Source organism: Humulus lupulus, chromosome 7 (genome assembly GCF_963169125.1).
Source record: "Humulus lupulus chromosome 7, drHumLupu1.1, whole genome shotgun sequence".
NCBI classification, from domain to species: domain Eukaryota; kingdom Viridiplantae; phylum Streptophyta; class Magnoliopsida; order Rosales; family Cannabaceae; genus Humulus; species Humulus lupulus.
The window spans coordinates 76,839,608-76,866,024 of NC_084799.1; the positions used below are offsets into that span (position 1 = coordinate 76,839,608).

General features: G+C 42.9%; 1 protein-coding gene across 4 annotated transcripts; it reads right to left on the reverse strand.

The window, feature by feature from the left end:
* Nucleotides 1-365: 365 nt before the first annotated feature.
* LOC133788327 (uncharacterized) lies at nucleotides 366-12,415 on the reverse strand. Of its 4 annotated transcripts, none has more exons than XR_009873186.1 (9): nucleotides 12,156-12,415; nucleotides 4,782-4,964; nucleotides 4,079-4,381; nucleotides 3,570-3,778; nucleotides 3,422-3,470; nucleotides 3,244-3,333; nucleotides 3,034-3,096; nucleotides 1,128-2,930; nucleotides 366-1,000 (listed from the first exon to the last, which is right to left on the reverse strand). XR_009873186.1 is itself a non-coding variant. In XM_062225764.1 (9 exons), exons 2-8 carry the CDS (start codon nucleotides 4,947-4,949, stop codon nucleotides 1,413-1,415), a joined length of 2,400 nt encoding a protein of 799 aa, XP_062081748.1. In that variant the 5' UTR covers nucleotides 4,950-4,964; nucleotides 12,156-12,415; the 3' UTR covers nucleotides 366-1,000. The 4 variants fall into 4 exon arrangements, 3 of the variants coding, with proteins under 3 accessions (XP_062081748.1, XP_062081747.1, XP_062081746.1); XM_062225764.1 differs by having other exon boundaries at nucleotides 1,413-2,930; XM_062225763.1 differs by lacking the exon at nucleotides 366-1,000 and having other exon boundaries at nucleotides 1,108-2,930; nucleotides 4,782-4,959.
* Nucleotides 12,416-26,417: the final 14,002 nt, after the last annotated feature.

The window sequence follows — 26,417 nt, forward strand, 5'->3', positions numbered from 1 at the left end:
TCCAGTTGTTAAAGCAATGGCTCAGCAATGGTTTAGCAATTGCATCAGAGTTAAGAGATTTCACAAAGATCCAGTAGTTCTTTCCAAAACTTACTGATAACGTTTACAACTCAACTCAACACATTCCTGTAATAAATCAGGTTGCACACTGTCATTTAAACACCAAATCTCATGTTATACAAGGCAGCAAAACATTCCTATTTTACCACTAAGATTTACCTAAAAAGGTATTTCTCTTGCATCAATTAAGTGGGATCGACTAGCCTAATTTCTTCCAAAATCAGATCTAGCTAAATAATTGTTACTTATGGCCAGTAAACAACAATCAGTTAACATTAACAACACTTAATTGAACAACGTCACAATTACCACAACCATGCATCAAAACATTACTTCATAATATAGGGTTCATAACCACCCAAACCCTTAGGATATTAGTTCATAGCTGAAATTATAAACACAAATCCAGTACAGAAAAGTTCCATTGAGTATAATCAGAAAACTAGATAAGAATTTAATACAAAATGAGAGAGAGAGAGAGATTAGAGAGAATTGAGTGTTGAGCTCTAGTCCCCCTTAGGCGTCTGCCTTCCTCTTCTCCTCTGTTTAGTATTTCCTTCTTCTTTCTTCTTTTTCTTTTCTCTCTGTACTTTGCTTAGTGAAAATATGCAGAAATCTTCAAATATTCAGAGTGTCCTTCAATATTTCGGCTGGCCTCCTTTTAGGGTACTTGGTTTACCCTAATTAGCAAGTCAAAGTCAATCTTGCTCCCTCAAAGTGCCACATCACCCAGTTGACTTAAGTTTTTTAAAATTCTAGCCACATAGGCGCTGATTTCACTCATTAAGTCCAGCTGTCTTCTAGCCACGTCACCTGCCTGATCCCTTGAATTGCTGTGTGGTGATGCTACAATATTGAAGTAGCAACACGCAGCTTTCAGAATTTGTTTTTCCCTTTGCTTCCCGCAGTTCCCTTTCACATATATTGTAAGCTTCCTTTCCTGATTAATACAACACAATAATTTACATAAAAACACTGAAAAATATTACAATTACTACCAACAATTTACAAGACTCTTGAATTAACACACTAACTAGAAAAGAAAGGTAAAAACTAAACAAACTTACAAATAACATCACACTCATTACACTTTTCACCCAAAATTCAAGTTCAAAGTTAATAAAAATAATTCTAAATCATAGAGTTATCAGATGTGGAGAGATTACAAAGGCTGCTTCTACTACAAGGGAGGATAAACAGAATGATGCCAAAACACAAACTAACTAATGAAGTATCATAACATTGCATACTAAGATATAGGTCACATGACAACCTTCAACCTAAGCAATGCATTACCACAGATTGTATGGTATTCACAAAATAAAGAAAAGCTTCAATAGTGACATTCGCACTTAATGTTTTCTTCGATCTCTCTGGGTACTTGCAACAAGTTTCCAGCCACCCCCATTTTGCCAAACTCCTCTAACCGGCAATCCTTCAGGTGGATCCTTAAGGTCATCTATTTTTTCTTCGGTACTGGAACTACCAAGTATAAAATTGGCTGCAGCATCACTGCCAAGTCGGTTTCTGAGGAACTTTGGAGTCTTTTTCTGTTGCTTGCCTCCATTACCGGTCCCTGCACTTTTCTTTAAATGAATAAATTCGTTCTCACCATGGTGGCCATTCTTTTGAAACTCATCAGCAATAGGAATCTTTGATTTTTCCTTGGCCGATTGGTGACCATTGTTTGATAAGACATCCACACGGACTACAAGGCTCTTATAATTTGATTCCAATTTATTCATACTGCTTATAATATTATCTGCTAAAGCATCCTTTGAAGTACTGATTGCACTCTCTTCACATTTCTCTTTACCTTTTTTGGTACTTTTCCTGTTCTTTGACCGGCCACATTCATTGCCTAAACTATTTTCGGAAGAACCACAACTCCTTGTGTTCAAATTGTACGTCTCAACTAGCTCTCTTTGCTTCTCCAGATCCGGACAGAGTCTAGCTAATTCAAGAACAAGAGGCGACAAGCCAAACTGGCAAACAAAGGCAAGATATTCTTCTGTACTTATTAAACCCCGCCGAAACTGTGATGATAGTTCTTTAAATGCAGCGTAGTTTTTTTCATCATGGTCTAAAGCAATGCGAATTCTTTCCACAAGAGACTTGTTGGCAGAATTAACATCACCCCCCTTCAGTAATGTCTGGCTACTTGTAGGTGTTTTACCAGTTTGAGCTACATTAATAGGTGGAAAACTAGAAGTAGAGTTGTCAAAAGACCCTCTGCCTACAAGGCTCTGTGCTGAAGCAGAATGGGTGACCACACTGGAGCTAATTGAATTTCTTGACGAGCTAGCAATGCTAGAGGGGGCAACTTCATGCGATTTTATCCGTCTAACTGGGATGGTGCTTTCATAAGATGGTGATGAACGTAAATTTGTTGTTGTAGACCCACTTTGGATTATATTAGGAGATCTAGATGTTGACAGAAGCCCAGAACTTGAGACTGGCCTTAGCCAGGTAGAACTAGGAAGCCCAGGTGGAGGGCAAAAATTTGCTGTCAACCAAGCTTGAGGACGTGCATTGGAGGGAGGCAATTTTCTGCTTTTCTTTTGACCTCTGCTTGGAGCCACAGGGAGTGGTGGAAAGGATGAATCTTCCAGTGGTGCAGTCCTGAAGCTCTGTCTTGAAGCATGAGAGGAAGATGACTCACAATCAACCGTGCTTAATAATTCAAAAGGGCCGACAACTGACTCCAATTCACTTGTTTCTCTCAGACTGGAAACTGCTCCAGCAGTGGATGAAGTGACAAGAACACTTGCAACATTGGAAGTCTCAAGATTAACCAAGTTTGAAGGAAGACCACGTCTGCCCTGACGATCTTGCTCATTACTTCGGTAATACTGAAAGCTCACTGGAATCTGGTATACGTAAAAGAAAAAAAAAATGAAGCAGTTAGATCCAATGATATAGCAAGAATGTACATGAATCATTCGCATCCATGATTTCCAGTGACAAAATAACCTGGAGGGCAGCAAAGCGCTGACGGCGAGACATTCGCCCTCCATGTTCCTTAGCATTATGCCTCTACAAGAATTTAAGGTTTCACGTGAGACAAAGTTTTACATCATAGTATAAGTGAAGCTGTGCACAGGCCAAAGAGAGTAAAAACAAAACAAAAAGAAATGGAGATAAGTAAGAAAAAGAAAAATAATAAAAAAAAAAAAAGGTTACCTTTATTTCGGAATCACTTGCATAAACAATAAATTTTTTTGCTAGGCAAGCATTGTCCTCGCACAAGAAATGTGCTTGACGAAAATGGATCTGCAACACGAATTTTTTATGTCAACTACGAAACAAATATTAGAAAAGCACAGAATCCAGTAAGTAAAGTAAACAGAGGACAACTGGCCTCCAAGTCATCGTAGTTTTTGTAGTATTCGTACTTTCCTGGATGTTGCCTGCATTAAGCAAGATAAAAATGATGCATAAAAGTATAAATACAAAACAAAGCATACATTAAAGTCTAGAAAAATGAAAAAGGGCAAAAAAAAAGTTACCTTTGGCATATATGGCATGTATAATGTTCGGTTGACTTATGGGAGTAAAGTTCATTTTCTCCATAAAAAGGATTTTGGCAAAATTCACAAATAGGGTGTCCCATAAATCCACCTCTTTCAGTTTCACTGCCATCAACCTCGGAGTCGCCACTCCTTGTATGTTGATTTAGTTGTGCTTTAGTATACAACTTTTGCTCACATATGAAAACCTGGTAAATAAATTCAACTTCAGATATCACAGTACAATGTCAATTACACATGCACACTTCACATGGAAATCTACCAGAATAAGATGTTCCTGATAATAAGAATATGATAAGAAATTCAGTGGGTGTCAATGACATATAGTAATGATCAATATAAACAAAACAGAGAACACTTATGAAATAAACCTGTCTTTGATCTTTAACAAATGATTGATATTATGTACAGAGATACTAAAATACCATCCTTGATGAGAAACAGATAACCAAAGACAAGAACGATTGTGCCATTGAAATCTACCTCACCTTCCTACTTTCCAAACACAAAGTGCACATGGACAGTTTGTGTCGATGAAATAAGTGACTTTTCAGCTGTTCAACATTTTGAAATTCCCCTGTCCTCTTCGACCCTTCAATCCTTTGCTCATTTATTTTATCACACACACTACATGACAGCCGGCACATGGCCTTTATCATCTTGTAATGATCAAAATCATCAAAATATGCTTGCGTTCCTTCATGATACCAATATGTCCCAACTTGACCCTCTGTTGGATCAGCTGGAAAATTTGTAAAGTCATTTATCACCCTTGTATAATCACCCAAAGCCTGGATAATTGTTTCAATAAAGAAATAAGAACAAAGTGGCATATCCTAAAGCCAGGATAATTTTTCAAGGAAATATGAATAAAAAGGGAGGGGGCAGAAGTAAGAATCAAAAAGCAATATTTGAAGCAATAAGATTATCAATGGTTCACATGCATCGAAAATGAAATATTTACACCGAAATAATCTTGCTATCAATCTTGAGCTCAGTGGGAATATTAAAAAAAATAAAATAAAATAAACTTGCCAATGTTACTTAACCTTCTCCTCACGGTTTAGCGATCAAAATTAGGACTAAGATCAATTGGATTTGCAAAACATTTAATATAAGCATAAAGAATTGCTAGTTTTTCTGACATCTAATTGCCCCCAAAAGAAAAATAGAACAATCACGTTAGCTAACCTTGGTGACAAAAATGACTCCGCAGTTGCTCTTGCACAGGCAGCAGCATCGATCTTCACAGACGAAACGGAGTCGAATGACACAGGTTGAGCAGACCTCTCGGTGGCCACACTGTCCATATGCAACCCATTCAAGTGTCTCCGCACAAACAACACAACTATCATCCATCTCATCTCCACTTCACTAATCATGAATTGATAAAGAAAGACAAAAGGATCATAAGAAAGTCGATATACACTAAGTCATGCCACCTTTAGGTGGCCTTATATATTTAAGGTCATGTTTGCTATTCTGAATGGGCCAAGATGAAAATAATATATTACCTGTTTATTTAAGAAACAAGTTTCGGTCAATCTTTCACATGATTACTTAAATTAGGACCAATTTTTAATTCCTTCTCATTCTTCTTCAAATCACTTCCCTTTAATTCTTTTCATATCGAAATAGTAAAAATGGCATTCTATGGATTTTAATTGCTTCTTTTGGTTCAGTCACAATCTATGTAAATAGAATAACAATAATGACAGTCACTTGTCAAAAAAAAAAAAAAAACTGTGACAGGTAAAACAGTAGGATATAATAGATTTTCATCAGCTGAAAAAGTTCCCTTTTCTTTTCAAATTGAATCGAATGAGATTTTTAATAATAAAACCCATTTAATCAGCAAAGGATCAGTGCCCTCTATTTATATTAGATTTAGTTATATTTTCTGTTAGCCTAAGTTGTTTAATTAGCCCAAATGGTTAGTTAGGTAGTGTCCTAACTAACTTCAGCTTCTTCTATATATATTACTCTGTATTGTATTTGAGCTTGACTCAAGTTCTTGATTACTGAATAACAAACTTGTTCTCTCTGATATTGGTTCTACTCATGGTATCAGAAGTTAACCATTCCAGCATTGCTTCCATGGCCAGACCCACAACTCGTTCACAAGATGGCATCCATCCCACTGAGAACTCCCAATCTGAGCTGATCTCCAACAATCCTCCTGCTGCAAATTCCCATCCTCCATCGACGGCTCCACGGAGATCTCAAACTACAAGACCGCCCAATCACCCAAATATTGGCTCTGAAATTCCCACTCCAATAGGCTCTCCTGGCGATCTTCCTCCTGGTGATTTCATTCCACCACCGGTTCATCTTCGACGATCATCATCCTCAGTTGATCGACCCGCACATGAAGACTTATCCAGTCCCTTCTTCCTCAGCGTCGGAGATCACCCTGGGTTGATTTTGGTCTCTTCTGTTCTAGCTGAAGCTATTTTCGATTTGATCCATATAGACATATGGGGACCTTTTCACATAATTAGCATAGAAGGATATAAATATTTCCTTACAATAGTTGATGACAAATCAAGGTTTACTTGGACATATATGCTCAAAACAAAATCTGAAGCACAAATTGTCCTACCTTCTTTTTTCAACATGATTTGCACTCAATTTTCAACTCCAATCAAAGCTGTCCGTTCAGACAATGCTAAGGAGTTGAACATGCAATCTTTTTTTTCCTCAAAAGGCATCATTCATTACCACTCTTGTGTGGAAAGACCACAACAGAATTCAGTGGTAGAAAGGAAACACCAACACATTCTAAATGTTGCCAGGGCTCTTTGTTTCCAATCTCATATACCCCTAGCTTATTGGTCATATATCATTCAGACCAGTACATATTTAATTAATCGGATTCCATCAACCCTGTTAAAAGGCTTAACTTCATACGAAATACTTTATAAAAAACCTCCTGTCTATGATCATTTAAGATGTTTTGGGTGCTTAGCTTATGGCTCCACTCTAAATTCTCATAGACATAAATTTTCACCAAGAAGTCGAGCCTCTATTTTTATTGGATATCCTCCTGGCATGAAGGCCTACACTCTACTTGACCTTCAAACTAATCAAATTTATCATTCAAGAGATGTAATTTTTCATGAGACCATTTTTCCTTTTATGTCTCAATCATCTCAGGAAGAAATTGATCACTGTTTCAACTCTTTCATCCTTCCCATTAATATAAACTTACCAGCTGTCAAACCAGATGCAATAGCAATTTCCACACCAGCTGCAATATCCATTTTGAAACCAGCTGCAACTTCAGTTCACAAACAAGCAGCAAAATCAATTTCCAAACTAGCTGCAACCTCAGTTCATAAACCAGCTGTAATATCCATTTCGAAACCAGCTGCAATATCCATTTCGAAACCAGCTGCAATATCCATTTCGAAACCAGCTGCACCTTCAGTTAACATAAAAGCCGCAACTTTAGTTTCCAAACCAGCTGAAAACTCAGTTCACAAACCAGCTGTACCATCAATTTCCCAACCAGCTGTAATATCAGTTTATAAAACAGCTGAAAATTCAGTTCACAAACCAGCTGAAAACTCAGTTTATAAACCAGCTGCCAGCCCCTCAAATTTATACACTAAATCTGGGCGCACCTCCAAGAAACCATCCCACTTAAATGACTACATATGTCACACTTCTTCCACCCAACACCCCATATCAAATTACCTTTCATATGACAAATTAACATCTTCCTTCAGAGCTGCCATACTTGCTGCATACTCGGAAATTGAACCAGAAACCCATACTGAAGCTTCCAAAATTTCCCATTGGCAAAAAGCCATGGACACTGAAATTGATGCTTTAGAAAGGAACAAAACTTGGATTGTCACCATTCTCCCACCTGGTCATAAGGTCATCGGGTGCAAATGGGTTTACAGAATAAAGTACAAAAACAATGGTGGAGTAGAACGCTATAAAGCACGCTTAGTAGCCAAAGGCTACAATCAAAAGCAAGGTGTCGATTACATCCAAACTTTTGCACCAGTAGCAAAGTTCAATACTTTAAAAATTCTACTTGCCCTTGCTGCCATGAACAATTGGAACATTCACCAATTAGACATAAATAATGCTTTTCTACATGGGGACTTACATGAGGAAGTATACATGAAACTTCCCCCTGGTTACAAAGCTCCACCCAACTCAATTTGTAAACTAACCAAAAGCATCTATGGCCTCAAACAAGCCTCTAGACAATGGTATGACAAGTTACGTTCCACACTTATTAATGATGGTTTTCATCAATCCGCATCAGACCATTCTCTTTTCATAAAAAGAACAAACTATATTTTTTTGGCTCTACTCGTATATGTAGACGATATCATTGTTGCTAGCAACAATAACTCTGCCATTACTCTATTCAAATAAGCCTTAAACTCTAAATTCAAGCTAAAAGACATTGGTTCACTTTGTTTTTTTCTAGGCCTTGAAATCGGCAGAACCAAGAAAGGAATTTCAGTTTCCCAACTACCCTTTACACTTCAGCTGCTAAAAGAAACAGGGTACCTAGGAGCAAAACCAGCTTCAACTCCCATGGAACCAAATCTAAAACTTAGCAAAGATAAAGGAGATCCAATACAAGATCCTACTATTTACAGAAGCTTAATTGGGAAACTCATTTACCTTACAATAACAAGACCAGATATATCATATGCTGTTAATCATCTAAGCCAATTCTTGACTTGTCCTCGAGTACCTCACCTACAAGCTACACAGCGTATTCTACAATATCTTAAAAGTACTCCTGGTCAGGGTCTTTTTTTCCCATCAGATACGTCTCCTAACCTTTCAGCATATGCTGAAACAAGTCTATCTACAACCAATGTTCAAGTTTCCCTTTTTGCAGATGCTGATTGGGGAAGTTGCCAAGACACTAGACGCTCCATTTCTGGTTATTGTATCTTCCTAGGCTCTTCTCTTGTCTCATGGAAATAAAAAAAACAGCAAATAGTTTCCCGCTCTTCAGCAGAGGCTGAATACCGAGCCATGGCAAATGCTGATAGACTCAACCTGTTACAGTAACACTCACAGATGCAAAATAATAGAAACCAGATAGAAATCTGGGCAGCTTTTCATTGAACTACAAGAATTTGAGAGCCTGTGTCTCTCCAAATACAAAGCCTTACTCAATACATCGATACCCCTCCCATCTCATTTCCTCTCTCTTATTTTCCTACTGCCCGATACACCCATGCACTCCCTGCACCTGCCCGTAGGCTATACAATTTACATAACCATATTAAAACTAATTCCCTATACTGCCCTCGGCTGACTTTGCAGCCAGTCCACTCTTTCCCTTCCTTCTAGCATACACAAAAGTAAGTGGTGGCCTATCAATACCCCCTGCCCAAAGACTAACCTTGTCCTCAAGGTTAAAATCTGGAAATTGATGTTGGATAGCTGGAAAATCTTCCCACGTTGCTTCAAATGCCGGCAGGTTGGTCCATTTGATCAAGGCCTGTGGAGGTGTCTTATGTGTGCCTGGGCGCACATCCATGACTGCCTCGGGTGTTAAGGTCCATTCCCAGTTCGCTGCCACCTCTGGCGGTAAGTTGGATGCCTGCTGCCTTGGTCCCAACGAAGGTCGAAGGAGTGAGACATGAAAAACTGGGTGTATGGCGGAGTCGGGGGGCAGTTGAAGACGGTACGCAGCCTGGCCAATTCGTGCCAATACTGGAAAAGGACCAAAGTAACGGGGTGCCAGCTTCTCATTGCGACGTTTAGCCACCGATCGCTGCCTATATGGGCGGAGTTTCACATAAACCAAGTCCCCAACCTCATACTGAATCTCTCTTCTTTTTCGGTCAGCTTGGGACTTCATTTTTTGTTGGGCCCTGTGAAGGTTCAGTTTGAGCAACTCTAATACTTCATCTCGACTCTTCAATCTTTCCTCCACCGCTGAAACCTTAGTGCTTCCGTGTTCAAATCTCACCACTGGGGGCGGCTCACGATGATATAGGCGAGGAAAGGGGTCATTCCTGCGGATGAATGGTACGACGTGTTGTACCAGAATTCTGCCCATGGAAGCCACGTTACCCACTGCTTGGGTTTAGTGCCAACAAAACATCGCAAATAAGTTTCTAGGCATCTATTGACCACTTCCGTTTGGCCATCGGTCTGGGGGTGGTAAGATGTACTATGCTTGAGTTGAGTCCCCTGGAGGCGAAATAACTCCTTCCAAAACAAGCTGAGAAAAATTGTCTCTATCTGAGACTATGGACCTTGGTATCCCATGTAAACGCACCACTTCCCGCACAAAGAGAGTAGCAACCGTGGTGGCCGTGAACGGGTGACGTAGTGGTATAAAGTGGCTGTATTTGGTCAATCTATCAACCACAACAAATATTGTATCGAAGCCATTGGACAGCGGTAACCCCTCGATGAAATCCATAGAAATATCCTCCCAAACTTGTTCCGGTATAGGCAGTGGCTGTATTAAACCTGCTGGAGATTGGGCTAGATATTTACTTTGCTGGCAAATAGCGCATTCCGCGACGTATTTCTGCACATCTTTTCGCATACCCGACCAATATAAGTCCCTTGCAATCCGCTGAAAGGTCTTGAATACCCTCGAGTGCTCTCCTATGCAGCTGTCATGGTATTCCTGTAAGAGAATAGGAATAAAGGGCGAGGATGAGGGGATGACTAAGCGTCCCTTGAATTTCAAACACCCTTGCACCATTGAGTAGCTGGCTGTGTCCTGCCCGTGGCTGATAGCTTGTATTATCTGAGCTAAAGCCGGATCAGTCTGCACGTGAGCCTGTAAATCGGGCATGGAAATCAATGTTGGTACTGATATGGCAGCCAATGACACCTCTTGATGGATTCTGGACAGAGCATCAGCTGCCTTATTTTCCAAACCAGGTTTGTATACGATCTCAAAATCATATCCCAAGAGTTTCGTTAGCCACTTTTGATGTTCGGAAGCAACTAATCTTTGTTCCAACAAGTATTTCAGACTTCGTTGGTCGGTGCGAACCATAAATTTACGTCCCAATAAGTAAGGACGCCATTTCTGGACAGCGAGCACAATTGCCATCAACTCTCGCTCATAGAACGACTTAGTACGGGCTCTAGTCGATAAAACTTGACTATAGAAAGCTATAGGTCGCTGATTCTGCATAAGTACCGCTCCCAAGCCGCTGCCTGAAGCATCCGCCTCCAATATAAAGGGCATAGAGAAGTTAGGCAGCGCTAAAACGGGCACAGAACACATTGCATTCTTCAACTGAGTAAAAGTCGCTTGAGCCTCGTTTGTCCATCCAAAGGCATCTTTCTTAAGCTGGTCGGTTAGTGGTCGTGCAATCTGCCCATAGAAACCAGATAGAAATCTGGGCAGTAACACTCAAAGACTCAACCTGTTACAGTAACACTCACAGATGCAAAATAATAGAAACCAGATAGAAATCTGGGCAGCTTTTCATTGAACTACAGGAATTTGAGAGCCTGTGTCTCTCCAAATACAAAGCCTTACTCAATACATCGATACCCCTCCCATCTCATTTCCTCTCTCTTATTTTCCTACTGCCCGATACACCCATGCACTCCTTGCACCTGCCCGTAGGCTATACAATTTACATAACCATATTAAAACTAATTCCCTATACTGCCCTCGGCTGACTTTGCAGCCAGTCCACTCTTTCCCTTCCTTCTAGCATACACAAAAGTAAGTGGTGGCCTATCAAATGCAACCTCTGAAGTAACTTGGGTCCTTGCTCTCTTAAAGGATTTTGGCATATCTCACAATCATCCAGCCTACCTTTATTGCGACAACATAGCGGCAATACACATTAGTGAGAATCCTGTCTATCATGAACGCACCAAACATGTCGAAATAGACTGCCACTTCATTCGAGAGAAGGTTCAACAAGGGTCCTTAAAACTCATCCATGTTTCGTCTCAAAACAATTTAGCTGATATATTCACTAAAGCTTTATTTCCTACCCCTTTTTCAACAATTGTATCCAAGATGGGCGTTTTTAACTTGTACACTGAGGGGGGCTATTAGATTTAGCTATATTTTCTGTTAGCCTAAGTTGTTTAATTAGCCCAAATGGTTAGTTAGTTAGTGTCCTAACTAACTTCAGCTTCTTCTATATATATTACTCTGTATTGTATTTGAGCTTGACTCAAGTTCTTGATTACTGAATAACAAACTTGTTCTCTCTGATATTGGTTCTACCCATAATTTACTGAAAAATGAACACAAACCGCATATTGTTCTACACAAAAAGTACATACTGAACTACAAAAGCATTGAACAATATACCAACCCATTTGCAGTCAGAATGCATTAAATTGAAATTTATAACTTCAGTGTAAGTAGAAATAGTCACATATAAACAGTTTAAGGCATATACATTATATATGAAGACATAGTTAAAGACCTTGGGTACAGTTATTTTATATACCCTTCCTGAGCTTTAAAAAGAATATCAGTGAAAAATAAATATACAATCGATGATCGATTTCAATGAAATGAGAAGTAAATTTTTCAAAAATTAAAAAGATTAAAAATTTCATTGGCGCACTTACACTTTCTTTCTCTGAAGTTATTTCTGGGTGCGCCGTTTGAACTAAAAGATCCAGCCTGAAGCTAATTTCTAGTCCAGTATCTTTTTTTTGGAAAAATTTCCTGGTAACCAAACAGATCTGATGGACCAAACAAGCTGTCCCTATTGACGAGAGAGACGGAGATGGCAATGTCAAGAGTTGATTTCGATTTCGCCTGGCCGAGTTTAGAGAAGCCAAACCAACTGCCGATGTTTAGTCCGGGCCCAGGTGAAAAGCAAACGACGTCGTATTCTGATTCTCCCCAACCATCATTTGTAATTGTAAAACTAAAAAACGTTTTTTTTTTCAGTTACAAAAAATAACCATTTTTTTTTTGTTGTGTTTCCTTTCCTTCAAATACTAATTTTATTGTTTTTTCTTTCTTAAATTTCAAAATATCTCCTTTAAAAAAATTAAAATTATCTCATTACCTTCACGAAATAAATTCAAAAATATTATTCAATTAATTTTTGTCGAGTTTATTATTTTTTAACTAACCAAAATGTATTTGAATCAAAATGTAGTGATAAATTTAAAAAATAAAATATATAAATTAAATAAATAATTTGTGAAAGAATGAGAACTTAGTGACCAAACTATTTTATTATAGGGTTTTTTTAACTTGATGGCCTTTGGTTATTTAAAAAATAAATTTTTGACAAAAGGTTATTGAAGAGGTTTTTCTCACGTATTTTTTTGAAGGGTATTTAAACAAAGTGTTTTTTTTTATTGAAAATAGGTAATTAATTTTCATTAAAAAATTAATATGTCATAACCCATTACAAGCTCAAACATAGCAATATCAATAACAAAGCTTTCCATCCCGAATAGCAATATGACATATCAACTCCAATAATGAGATAACGCCTAAAATCAATGGGACGATGTTTCATTATAGGAAAATAAACAATTATCCACCATATCCATAAAATTTGACGTAAACCACGAACGATCACAAACCAATAGATTCATATCTTGTTTGTTTATATCTAGATATGAATAAAGTCCAAACATGAATTACCATCACGAAAGCCACGAACTCTATCAATAAAGTTCTTGACATTAGAATTAAACACACAAACCAAAATAACAACACAATAAAACACATGGAAGGCAAACATGCATGACATAAATTTTTCTGTTGACTGCGTTTTTTGCCAACGACGTAAGAACATAAAAAACGATAAAACATTCAAGAGAAATAAAACGACACAGACGGTTTTGAAAAGAAAGTAAATAACACGTAATTTTTATAGTGGTTCAGCCCCAATATGTTGGTAATAGCCTAATCCACTTAGAGTTGTGATTATAGATCTGTACTCAAGATCATATGAACCTGAGTCAACTGAGTTTCTTCAGTATAGATTAAAAGAATACAATAACTCTCTCAATTACCAACACTTTCTCTCTCTAGAAAATCCGAGTTCAAAAAATTTCCCAAAAGTAAGTCTAAAAAGAAGCCCCTGTTATGATCCCATAAGCCTTGTATTTATAGGCTTAGGATCATACATCTGCTATCCCCTAGAATCGGGATATTTTATTGTATTTATTACATTTAAATTACAAAAATATTCAAAATGTAACAGAACACCAAATTTGTGGGAAGAATGAGAGATTCCCGCGTATGCCAAGACCGACTCTTATTGAAGTCATTTCTGGGAACCATGATGTTGTCCTCCTCTATCTGGTCGATGAATATCACCCTCTGGTCGACCATACCTCTACTGGGCAATCATGCACTTGGCTGGTCGGACATGTGCATGACCAATCGGCCAAGTTCATTCCTGGGCAGCAAGGTCATGCCTGGGCAGCAAAGTCATTCCTAGGCAGACAAGTCACTCCTGGGCAGACAAGTCATTCCTGGGCAGACAAGTTTGTGACTGGTCGGTCATGACACATCTCTGGTCTAACATGGCACATTTCTGGTCTAACATGACACATCTCTGGTCTAACATGGCATATCTCTGGTCTAGCATGACACGTGATTGGTCAATCAAAATTCTTCATCAGTCTACCGGGTCACTTTATCACAACTCTGAGGAGTCAATGTATTTATTGACTTATTAATGTGTCTTTTACAGACCATGTACTGCCACTTGTCACCCTATTGCTACGTCATCGATCTCCAATGTTTAGGGATAACATTTTCAAATAGGGTCCTTTGGAAAAATGGCATATTTTTTAAAGTCATTTTGTATTCTAGCCTGTTTTAATAAGGGAAAATATCATTTTGGCCCTTGTGTTTTGCTTGAATACTCGATTGGCGCCTGTATTTTGTTAAATGACAAAGTGGACCCTCTATTTTGTAAAATGGAACAATATGATACCTGAGCCTGATTTTGGTCAAACAATTTTTCAATATGATTAAAATTCCTCGTTTTTTATTCTTCTGTTTTTTTAATTCCTTTAATGAATTTTCTTTTTTATAATTAATTAAAAACATAAATATTTAAAATCTAAATAAGAACTTGTTCTTGAGTTTACCTTGAAATCCAAATTCAAAACCCATATTAAAATATATATATATATGTTTTTGTGATCATCTTTGAAACCAATATTCAAAACCAAATTCAAAACTCACAATCAAAGCAAAACATGCTTTTGAATTCATCACTAAAACCACATTCAAAACCTTAATCCAATCGAAACTTATATTTTGGTTCATAATCTAGATTCGAGCATCAATATAACACCCTTTATTCAAAATTTAAGGCTTGAAAAATAGTAGAACCAAGAACAACAATGATAGCTAATAGGCCCAAAATATCCAAAATGATAATCTTACAACTTGTACGCCCTAAATATCCGCGAGTTATTAGCGAGCTGGAATAGGGCATAATTCAGTCCGCCACGTGTAAATCGTCCACCCAGAGCTATTGTTATGAGTCTCCATCTCCCTAGCCCGAGCTGATCAGAGAGTTAGCAGTCTACTCGAAGGCAGTGGATCAGCAGTATGGATATCACAAGCTGGCGCTACAGCAAGCTCGAGGTGCGGCATAGATCTGACATTCGAATCCTTGGAAAGGCTACCACGCAATGTAAATGTGCACATATCAGACATCATGTGTCTATTCCATTCCTGAATTCTTGGACACGCAGTATAAACGTGCGTGTTCAGGCACCCCACGACTGGTTTGGGCCATGCGACCCATTATCCCCCCTTACCTATTGATTAGACAACACCTCATTGTATGATTTTAGGAATTAATCATCAGTGTCACAGAGATGACATGATGGGTAAGAAGGTCACGGGATGACCCCCTTTACCAACGCCCAGGAATCCTCTCCCTATAAATACCAAGACCCTGGGCATTGCAAGGGGTTGGCATTTTTGTGGTAAAGATACACTCTGTAAGGAATACTCAAGAGATATCAATAATAATGACTGGTGGACTAGAGGGATTTTAACCTTCGAACCACCTAAAAAGAAAGGAGTGATAACCTTCCCACGATACTAATTTCGCTAGTTTAGAGTTACGACATTTTCATATTACGGTTCACTATTTAGCACTAATCCATCCCGTTTATTCGTATAATTATCTGTTGGCGAAGAACCGCATCAACAGTTTGGTGCTTTTGTTGAGAGGATTTAGATTGGTGCTATTGCAGAAAACCTGACCATGGTGGTAACCCGTTCGAGGCATGGTAATGAAGCGGATCAACATGATGGGCAGGAGGCCCACCATGCCGCCATATCTGATGAACGAAACCCCGAGGTCCAGCAGCGACCGAGAAAGCAGCCAATGGGCCAGGGCGACACCGGAAGTTTGACACCCCCGCCACCAAATCCGAACCCAGGTTTCTACACGACGATAGAGATGGAGAACGCACAGTTGAGGAGTCAGCTATCCAAAGCAAACAAGCAAATCGAAGAGGTCCTGGCCCGGCTACCCCCTCTTACAACCGAAGCTAACGTCAGAAAGAGGCATAGTGGGACTCATAAGTCCCACCAGGATAACCGGTCCAGGCCCAGTCGATCAGTCAGAACCTCGACTCCGAGTTCTACCCCCACGCCACACCACCACCAGGAAACTGTGTTTGAGGAGTTTCCTAGGGCCAATCAGCAATTCAGCTGCTCAGTCTGAACCTCAACTCCTAGCTCGATTCCACCATCGAACGCACCTAGAAGGGCCCGAGGCAGCTCGCGGAGGAGATCTGAGGAGGGCTCGCGAAGATAGCTTGCTTCGGCCAGCCGTCCTGCACCATGGTCAGACCGTCGAGCGCAGGATGCGGGGAATGGTAGAGTGGAGCGGTCGCGACCTAACTTGATCCACCCGGACGGGACTATCGCATCACCAGTTAGGCATCCCCCGTCGCCAGTAAGATACCCATCTCCTCCCCGTCTAGTTCGGGACATTCCGGCTTATGGGAGCAGCAGGAGAAATCCTCCTTCCGTCGATCCTTCTCGTCGCAGCCGAGCGCACGGGGAAGTCCCGGATCCTCACCCTCAGCAGCGGGCTCCGAGTTTTTCGAAAGGGAGCTACTGGATCGGGAGTCACCGAAGCGACATGTCCGGTGAAGACCTGCGCAATTGCTTGAGTTCGGCTCAAAGTCCTCGGGTCACCCCCAGGGCCGACCTTCGAGATCGCCTCAACTCACAGAGAGGAGATCCGGCTAGAAATGGTAGTCATGCTCACCGAGGGGATGGTCTGTCGGAAGTACGTGACAGTGGGAATGCCCCACCTAACCAAGCTCAAGCTTGGAGGGACAATAACCCACCTAACGCTTACAATAGAACTGGAGCTGTTGAACAGCCCCAGAACAACCAAGGAAGTAAGGACCAAACCCTATAGCTTTTAGCTCAGATGGAGGAGCTGATGAAGAAGCTCTTATCGAAAAAGGAAAAAGATGAGTACGACTCGGGGGACGAACTCGAGCTCTTCGCCCCAAACATAACAGCCACGTCGTATCCACCTGATTTCCGTATGCCCCACTTGTCCAAGTTCGACGGAGACGGAGACCCATCGGATCATTTGGGTATGTTCAACACCCTGATGATGGCCCACAACATCGGCCCCGGGCTAAGGTGTTGGATATTCCCTTCCACCTTGACTGAGCCGGCTAGGCAATGGTTCAAGCAGAATAAAAAGCAGTCCATCAGCTCATGGAAGACCTTTTCTGCTGACTTCAAGAGGGCATTCCGAGCTTCTCAAGCTGCCCGCGTCAAAGCCGACACCCTGGCAAACGTGAAGCAGTAGCCCGAAGAACCTTTGAAAGCTTACCTGAGCAGGTTCGCAAACGTCGCGGCTCGAGCCAGGGACGCGGACGATAGTTCCAAGCTTATGGCCTTGAGGACTGGAATCCTCGTTGGAGGCAAACTATGGAAAGAGATAAAGAGAAAATGTGTCAGCGCCGTGGATGAATTCCTAAACAAGGCCCAGGGATGGATAAATCTGGAAGAGGGAACTAGCCAAGCCCTTGATCAGCCCGTTGGTGTGGAAATGGATGTCGTGAAAATGACTCAAACCGTTGCATAGAATAACCAATTGGGTGGAGGCAAGAGAAAAGGGAGCAGCAAGGGTGCCCAGCACAGCCCGAAGAAGAACACGCCCGTGGAAAAATTTAAGCCAGTCTACGCGACTTACACCGAGCTCACAAACACTAGAGAGCACATTTTCCTAGCAACATCTGCCCGCCTTCCTTGGAAAAAGTCGGAGCCTTTGAAGCACCAGAAGCCCAAGAGGGACCCTTCCAAGTTTTGTCAATTCCACAACGACATTGGCCACAACACTGACGATTGTAGGCATTTGAAGGATGAGATCGAGACTCTCATCAGAGCCGGACCCTTGGCTCAATATGCGCGGAACAGAGTTCCCGCCAATCAACCGGCTCCAGAAGCTCCTGTGAGTTAGTCCGGACCCCGGATAAATCAGGACACCCCTCCTCCTGTGATAGGAGGAGAGATATCCATGATCTCCAGAGGCCCCCATTTGGCCGGCACGAGCAGGGATGCCCAGAAGAGATATGTCAATGAGTTGAAGGCTCATAACAGAGTGGAGTTCGTCCCAGAGCAGCATCTACCCAAACAGCAACGACTGGAGATGCAACCAATCATATTCACCGAGGAAGACGCTAGTCACGTCCAGTTCCCCCATAACGACCCTCTGATCATAACCACCCAGCTCGCCAACCAGAGAGTTAGGAGGATACTGGTCAATAATAGAAGTTCGGTGAACCTGCTGTTCCAGTCTACGCTGGAAAAGATGGGTTTATCTGTCACCGAGTTGAAAGGCACCTCCATGATGTTGTATGGATTTTCCGGAGAAGGATCAGTGGCGATAGGGACAATCGAGTTGGTAATTACCTTGGGAGAGGGGCCCCAGACTGTCTCTAAACTCCTCGAATTTGTGGTCATCGATTGTCCCGCTGCCTACAACGCCATTCTGGGTAGCATTTGAGGCCGTAACCTCCATCCACCACCTCGCAGTCAAATTCCCCTCTTCCACGGGGATATGCACGGTTCGAGGTGATCAGCTCGCTGCCAGGGAATGCTATAGAATTTCCATGAAGGGAAAGTCACGACCCGGGCAACAGACGATGACCATCCAGGGCAAGGACGAGGAATCTCAGGAAGTAGGATTTACTCCGGAGATAGAAAAACCTCAGAATGTCAGGGGGAGAGTATCATCTTGAATAATGATATCGACCCCAGAATAGGCGAGGATAGATCCAAGCTTCAGGCCATCGAAGAGCTCGAGGAGGTGAATATCGACCAAGACCCCCTCGAAGGTGGTAAAGCTCGGGAAAAACCTGTGTAGTGAAAGGAAGGCGGAGCTGAATAGGTTTCTACAAGAGAATCTAGATGTCTTTGCCTGGTCTCATCGGGACATGGTAGGGATCAGCTCGAGAGTCATAATGCACACCCTCAACTTGGACAAGAACGTGCCTGCGAAGTCCTAGAAACAAAGGCGCCTGGGTACGACCCGAGCTGAGGCCCTAGAGGAGGAAGTAGCCCGACTCTTAAAGTGCGGCTTTATCTGCGAGGCAAAGTACCTGATCTGGGTCGCCAATCCCGTTTTGGTCCTGAAGCCCAACGGGAAGTGGTGACCCTGCATCGACTTTTCCGATCTAAATAAATCCTGCCCCAAAGATTTCTTCCCTTTGCCAAGGATTGACCAATTGGTGGATGCAACGGCAGGGCACGAGCTCATGTCTTTTATGGATGCATACTCGGGCTATAACCAAATCTCCATGAATCCGGCGGACCAGGAGCATACTAGCTTCATGACCCCAACTAATGTTTATTGCTACAAGGTCATGTCTTTCGGGCTGAAAAACGCAGGAGCTACATACCAGAGGTTGGTAAATAGGATGTTTACCAATCAGATTGGGAAAAATATGAAAGTGTATGTTGACGACATGTTGGTCAAGTTAAAAACTGCCGGTAACCATGTCTCCGATTTGAAGGAATGCTTTAAGATTTTAAGAGAATACGACATGAGGCTAAACCCCCAAAAGTGTACTTTCGGGGTTACGTCAGGGAAATTTTTGGGTTTTATTGTCAACACCAGGGGAATAGAGGCGAACCCCGATAAGATCAGGTCGCTACTCGAGATGCAATCACCCCGGTCGCGAAAAGACGTTCAAATTCTGACAGGAAGGGTGGCAGCCCTTAATCAGTTCATTTCCAAATCTACAAACAAGTGTTTGCCATTCTACAACCTGCTCCGGGGAAATAAAAAATTCGAGTGGACCAAAGAATGCGAACGTGCCTTCCTTGACCTGAAAGCACATTTGGCTGAGCCGCCCGTATTGTCCAAACCAACAGCAAGAGAGCCTATTTTCCTTTACCTAGCTGTCACGGAAGATACGGCTAGCACCGTACTGGTCCGGGAAGAAGACCGGTCTCAGAAGCCAGTCTATTACATTAGCAAGAGGCTTCTCGGAGCTGAATCCCGATACCCGTTGATGGAAAATATGGCTTTCTGCCTTATTATGGCCTCGTGAAAGCTCAGGTCGTATTTTCAGTCCCATTCAATACTCATCATAACCGATCGACCTTTAAGGCAGGTTTTGCAGAAACCTGAAGCATCGGGACGTCTGTTGAAATGGGCTATCGAGCTCAGCCAATTTAAGATATTGTACGCACCGCGAACTGCTATAAAAAGCCAAGCTCTGGCTGATTTTGCGGCAGAGTGCACAGGATTTCGAGAAGACTCAGTGGAAGAACCGGTTCGGGCCTCATGGAAAGTCTTCGTAGATGGCTCGTCTAATGAGAATGGGTTCGGAGCTGGAATCATATCGATATCCCCGGAGGGACATAGATTCCACTCCGCGTTGTGATTCGGATTCAAAGAATCCAACAACGAGGCTGAAGATGAAGCTTTGTTGGCTGGGCTAAGGGTGGCCCAGGAGCTGAAGGCCAGCTCTGTCCAGTGCTACAGCGATTCCCAGCTCGTGGTAAACCAAGTATTAGGAGAATACCAAGCGCGGGGAACCAATATGGCTGCTTACCTGGCCAAGGTAAAGAAGGAGATATCCGCATTTGAGCACGACTTAATTGAGCAGATACCTCGGGAGCAGAATGCCAACGCTGACGCCCTGGCAAAGCTCGCCACCTCCGGGGAGGCAGAAAATTTGGGGCTGGTACCGGTAGAGTTCTTGGAAAGACCAAGCATAGAGGAAATCAAGGCGGAGGTCGAGATGATCGACACCAGACCGACTTGGATGACTCCCATAATCAAGTACCTCACAACAAGGAAGTTACCTGAGGAACGAAACGACGCAAGGAGGGTACTTTACCAGGCTCTGAGGGATGTAATGATAGACGGGATGTTATACCGGCGTGGCCTCTCTTTACCTCTTCTGCGATGTGTTCTGCCAGGTGAGGCGAAGGCCATTTTGCAGGAGGTGCATGAGGGATTTTGTGGGGATCACGCTGGGGGGCAATCCTTGGCCTTAAAGGTGTTGAGGCAAGGGTATTCTTGGCCCACTCTTTCAAAAGACTCGATCTCTTATGTCAAAGGTTGTGACAGGTGCCAACGGTTCACCATGGTCGCCCGAGCCCCTCCAGTCGAGCTAAAGATGATCTCGTCCCCGTGGCCGTTCATGGTCTGGGGGATTGATTTAGTTGGTGCCCTTCCCACGGGAAAGGGAGGAGTTCGCTATGTTGTAGTGGCTATAGACTACTTCACAAAATGGGTAGAGGCAGAAGCCCTGGCAACGATTACCTCAAAGAGGGTCCTCGACTTTGTGGTCAAGAATATTGTCTGCCGATTCGGGTTACCAAAAAAGATCGTGTCGGATAACGGAACACAGTTCGATAGCGACCTCTTCACCGAATTTTGTGAGAGGCACGACATAGTTAAAAGCTTCTCCTCCGTGGCCTACCCCCAAGCTAATGGACAGGTCGAGGCTGTGAACAAGATGCTAAAAGCAAGCCTTAAGAAGAGGCTGGATGAAGCCAAGGGATTTTGGCCTGAACAGCTCCCCCAAGTACTGTGGGCATACCGGACCTCGCACCGAACATCGACAGGTCACACTCCTTTCTCCCTGGCTTTCAGGAGTGAGGTCGTCCTTCCTGTCAAAGTAAAGATAGCCTCCACAGAGTCCGGACATTTGACCAAGAAGAGGCTGGATGAAGCCAAGGGATTTTGGCTTGAACAGCTCCCCCAAGTACTGTGGGCATACCGGACCTCGCACCGAACATCGACAGGTCACACTCCTTTCTCCCTGGCTTTCAGGAGTGAGGTCGTCCTTCCTGTCAAAGTAAAGATAGCCTCCACAGAGTCCGGACATTTGACCAAGACCAGAATGACAAATTACTTTGCGCATCCCTCGACCTAATTGACGAAAAACAAAAATCTTCGTAGCTACAGCTTGCGCATTATCAACAGAAGATCACTCGTTACTTTAACTCGAAGGTCAAGAAACGCATCTTTAGCGTAGGCGACCTGGTGCTCAGAAGAGTCTTCTTAGCCGGTAAGGATCCCAAGGACGGAGTGTTGAGGCCAAACTAGGAAGGACCCTATCAAATAATAGAGGTTGTGAAAGAAGGAACCTTCAAGCTAGCTCGGCTTAATGGAGAGGCAGTCCCACGGACTTGGAATGCTATGCACCTAAAGAAATATTATCAGTAATACTTTTTTAAGGGTTAATTAGAAAAGCCACCTTGTTTTATTAGATAATGAGACAGTTTCTTCGTACTATTGTATATTTTTGTGGGCGAAATGTTAGAAGAGCACGTTTCAAGTAACCATGAAAGTTCCTTTCCTGGTTACTTGGGGGGCATATATCCTGGAAGTAACCAGGTCCTAAACTTAGAAGTTGATTCAAATTGATTAATCGATATTTTTCTTAAAAAGCACGAGATATCAATAAAGAATTAACGCGAACTAAGTTTTTAAAATAAATATCCTGGAAGTAACCAGGTCCTAAACTTAGAAGTTGGTTCAAATTGATTAATCGATGTTTTTCTTAAAAAGCACGAGATATCAATAAAGAATTAACACGAACTAAGTTTTTAAAATCAATATCCTGGAAGTAACCAGGTCCTAAACTTAGAAGTTGGTTCAAATTGATTAATCGATGTTTTTCTTAAAAAGCACGAGATATCAATAAAGAATTAACACGAACTAAGTTTTTAAAATCAATATCCTGGAAGTAACCAGGTCCTAAACTTAGAAGCTGATTCAAATTGATTAATCGATGTTTTTCTTAAAAAGCACGAGATATCAATAAAGAATTAACGGGAACTAAGTTTTTAAAATCAATATCCTGGAAGTAACCAGGTCCTAAACTTAGAAGTTGGTTCAAATTGATTAATCGATGTTTTTCTTAAAAAGCACGAGATATCAATAAAGAATTAATGCGAACTAATCAATATCCTGGAAGCAACCAGGTCTTGAACTTAGAAGTTGATTTAAATTGATTAATCGATGTTTTTCTTAAAAAGCATGAAATATCAATAATAAATTAACGCAAACTAAGTTTTTACCAAATGCGCTAAGAGTAAATAGCAATAATGGTAAAAGTAGATTAAAATGAAAAATCGGAACAACCCATTGTCTTGAGGAGAAAAACCTCGTGGTAAAAAATTACAAATAAATAAAAATAAAAATAAAAGTTTTAGGCCCCCCCAGGTCGTTCTGTTGAGGTCACCCCTTCGGTCTCCTGCTCGCCTACAGCGGAAGTCTCCCCGGTCTCAGAGGGTGCCTCTTGTTGAAGGCGAGCCTTGAACTTCTCGAGGAAGGGCTCCCACACCTCCGGTGCCAGGAAGGAGAAATCGCCATCCTGGTTGAAGGCCCAACAGTGATAGAGCATGGCTTCCATGGAGGAGCTGGAAGATGCCCTCTCTGCGACAAGGGTGGCCTTGGCCTCCTCAAGCTCGGCCTTCGCAGTAGCCAAGCCGGCCTGTGGAGCCTCGAGATTGGTTTTCGCCGTGGCCAAGTCCCCCTGTGCGCCTTCCAGATCGGACTTCGCGACGGCCAATGCGACCTGCGCGGCCTTTTCGCTTTCCTTGACAGCCGTCAAGGCAGCCTTGGCATCTCTCTCCTGCCGTAGTGCAGATGGGAGAGCGGCCTGAGCGGTCTGGAACTCGCCCTTGATCTCATCAAACCTGGCCCTGGACCAAGCTATGCTGCGGTGTAGAGCCAAAGGCGCCTGCAAATGAAAATATAGTAAGGCATGTGCTAAAGAGAAAGCAGAGAAAATTGACTAAGTTAACTAGGCAACCTTACCGTGAGGTTCATCCCCAGCGAAGACTCCATGACATTCTCAGGGCTCCTCATCTCGATCTCTCACAAGTCCCTCGAGGTGGTGCTGTAGTAATGCTTCACCATGTAGCTCGCGGTCTCGTAGACCGTCCCTCGGAAGGCCTCGGGGAGTTTCTCCAAAGCCTGAGTGTTAACCGGTATACGCACGGTGGGAGTGGGAGCTGGCGGGGTTCCAGTTGGTGTCTCCTGGTCCCGAGCAGGGACAGGAGGTCGCGGAGGAGGTGGAGGCATGTTTTCCACTACTGTAGGGCCCTGGCTCCTCTCCTTAGCGGGAGACTTGTTGATGGGCCTGGGAGGAGTCTTCTTGGTAATTCGGGGCTTCTTGACCAGGGGCCCGGACGATTCGGAAGGAGGATTCCCCCCCTGGAAGATGGACCGCAGGACGTTGTCTCCAGGCTGTGCCATCTCTTCACCTGAAACAAAAAGAAGGAAGCATTAGGACACATGTAAGGGTATTCGATTATAAGAAAAATCTAAGGATGTATTGAAAAGGTCCTACCCTCCGAGCTGGAGGAGGAATCTATTGCCACGACCTCCGGCCGTAGAGCTTATATGGGGGACTCTAGGTTTATAACCTCGCGAATGAGAGGGGGCTCGGGGTCCAGATCAGCCTCAGGACTGGACTCCTCTACATATTGCCTAAGCCTTGGAGCGACTACACCCTCCAGAAGGGAGGGCCACGACCTAAGGTTGGTCTCGTACTCCTCAACAAAGGCTGACCTAAAAGCCAGGGTGTTGTCTACTACTACAGTGCCCCTAGGGTGGCTCATGTCATAGGGTAACACCAGTTGATCTACAGACTGGAGTAGAGTTACATTAAGGTCTGGGTCATCTTGGTGGCGATGTACGAGCTGGCTTGGGTTAAACCTAGCGAGCCGAAGGTCTACGGCAGCACTGTCTAAATCCCTAAACAGGTAGAGGTTACCTTGGCCAGAGGGGCCTGCTGCTGCCCCGGACTGGATCCGATCTGCGTCAGGGTCCCGAACAACCTCGAGGGCCCACTTCTAGCGCACTAGCGGCACCTCGTCTTCCTCGTCCTGCTCGTCATTCACCGCAGCGACCTCCTCAAGGCTAGAGTCTGGCCCGAAGAAATTAACTTGCACGCCAGCATCGTCTCATCAGACATGAGCTGGCGGTAGTTTTTTTCGCTTGGTGGGAGCCCCGCCAAGGTCTCGTATTGACCCCCGATGGTCACCGATCTGGCAGTCCTCGCAAAAATAGCTGCACGATAGTATTCAAGTCAATACACATGGAAATAAAAAAATCGGTGATGATTTTGCGAGCTAAGGATAGAAAGAACTTACGAGGACGGTTGAAGTAGTGGTGATCGTAGTTGCAAAACCCCGTCGACATAAAGAAATAGTCCTTGAAGTCATTGGGGTGGCTAGGCAGCTCGATGACCGCAGCAGAGTTGGGAAAACGGGTCAGGTAATAGAACCCGTTGCCTCGCCCCCGTTGATCCGGGCTGGCTTTGAGTCAGAAAAAATAAAGGATGTCCGCTGGCGTAGGGACCTCCCATTCATGCTTCAGGAAAAGGTACCTGAGCCCCGCCAGCAGACGGTAAGAGTTCGGGGGCAGTTGAAAGGTGGCCAACCTTATATATACATAAAAGGCAAAGGAATGAGGACCATTCGACCGTGTCAATGCGAGATACGAGGGTCATAACTCGAGAGACAAAACGACGGTCGAAGATAGGTTAGGCCATTTAATGCAATTATCGGAAGACGGACCGTCGCCAACCACAGTGCTCCACGTGTCTGATACCTGCACAGTGGACGGGACATGAAGAGTCGAAGAAGAAACCTAAAAGCCCCCGCCGTGGTCACAGATGATGTCATGTGTCACAAGTAGGGGCTTGGGGGGCAAATGTACGCCCTAAATATCCGCGAGTTATTAGCGAGCTAGAATAGGGCATAATTCAGTCCGCCACGTGTAAATCGTCCACCCGGAGCTGCTGTTATGAGTCTCCATCTCCCTAGCCCGAGCTAATCAGAGAGTTAGCAGTCTACTCGAAGGTAGTGGATCAGCAGTATGGATATCACGAGCTGGCGCTACATCAATCTCGAGGTGCGGCATAGATCTGACACTTGAATCCTTGCAAAGGCTACCACGCAATGTAAACGTGCACATATCAAACATCACGTGTCTATTCCATTCCTGAATTCTCGGACACGCAGTATAAATGTGCGTGTTCAGGCACCCCACAACTGGTTTGGGCCATGCGGCCCATTATCCCCCCTTACCTATTGATTAGACAACACCTCATTGTCAAGTTTTAGGAATTAATCATCAGTGTCACAGAGATGACATGGTGAGTAAGAAGGTCATGGGATGACCCCCTTTACCAATGCCCAGGTATCCTCTCCCTATAAATACCAAGACCCTGGGCGTTGAAAAGGGTTGGCATTTTTGTGGTAAAGAAACACTCAGTAAGGAATACTCAAGAGATATCAATAATATTGACTGGTGGACTAGAGGGATTTTAACCTTCGAACCACCTAAAAATAAAGGAGTGATAACCTTCCCACGA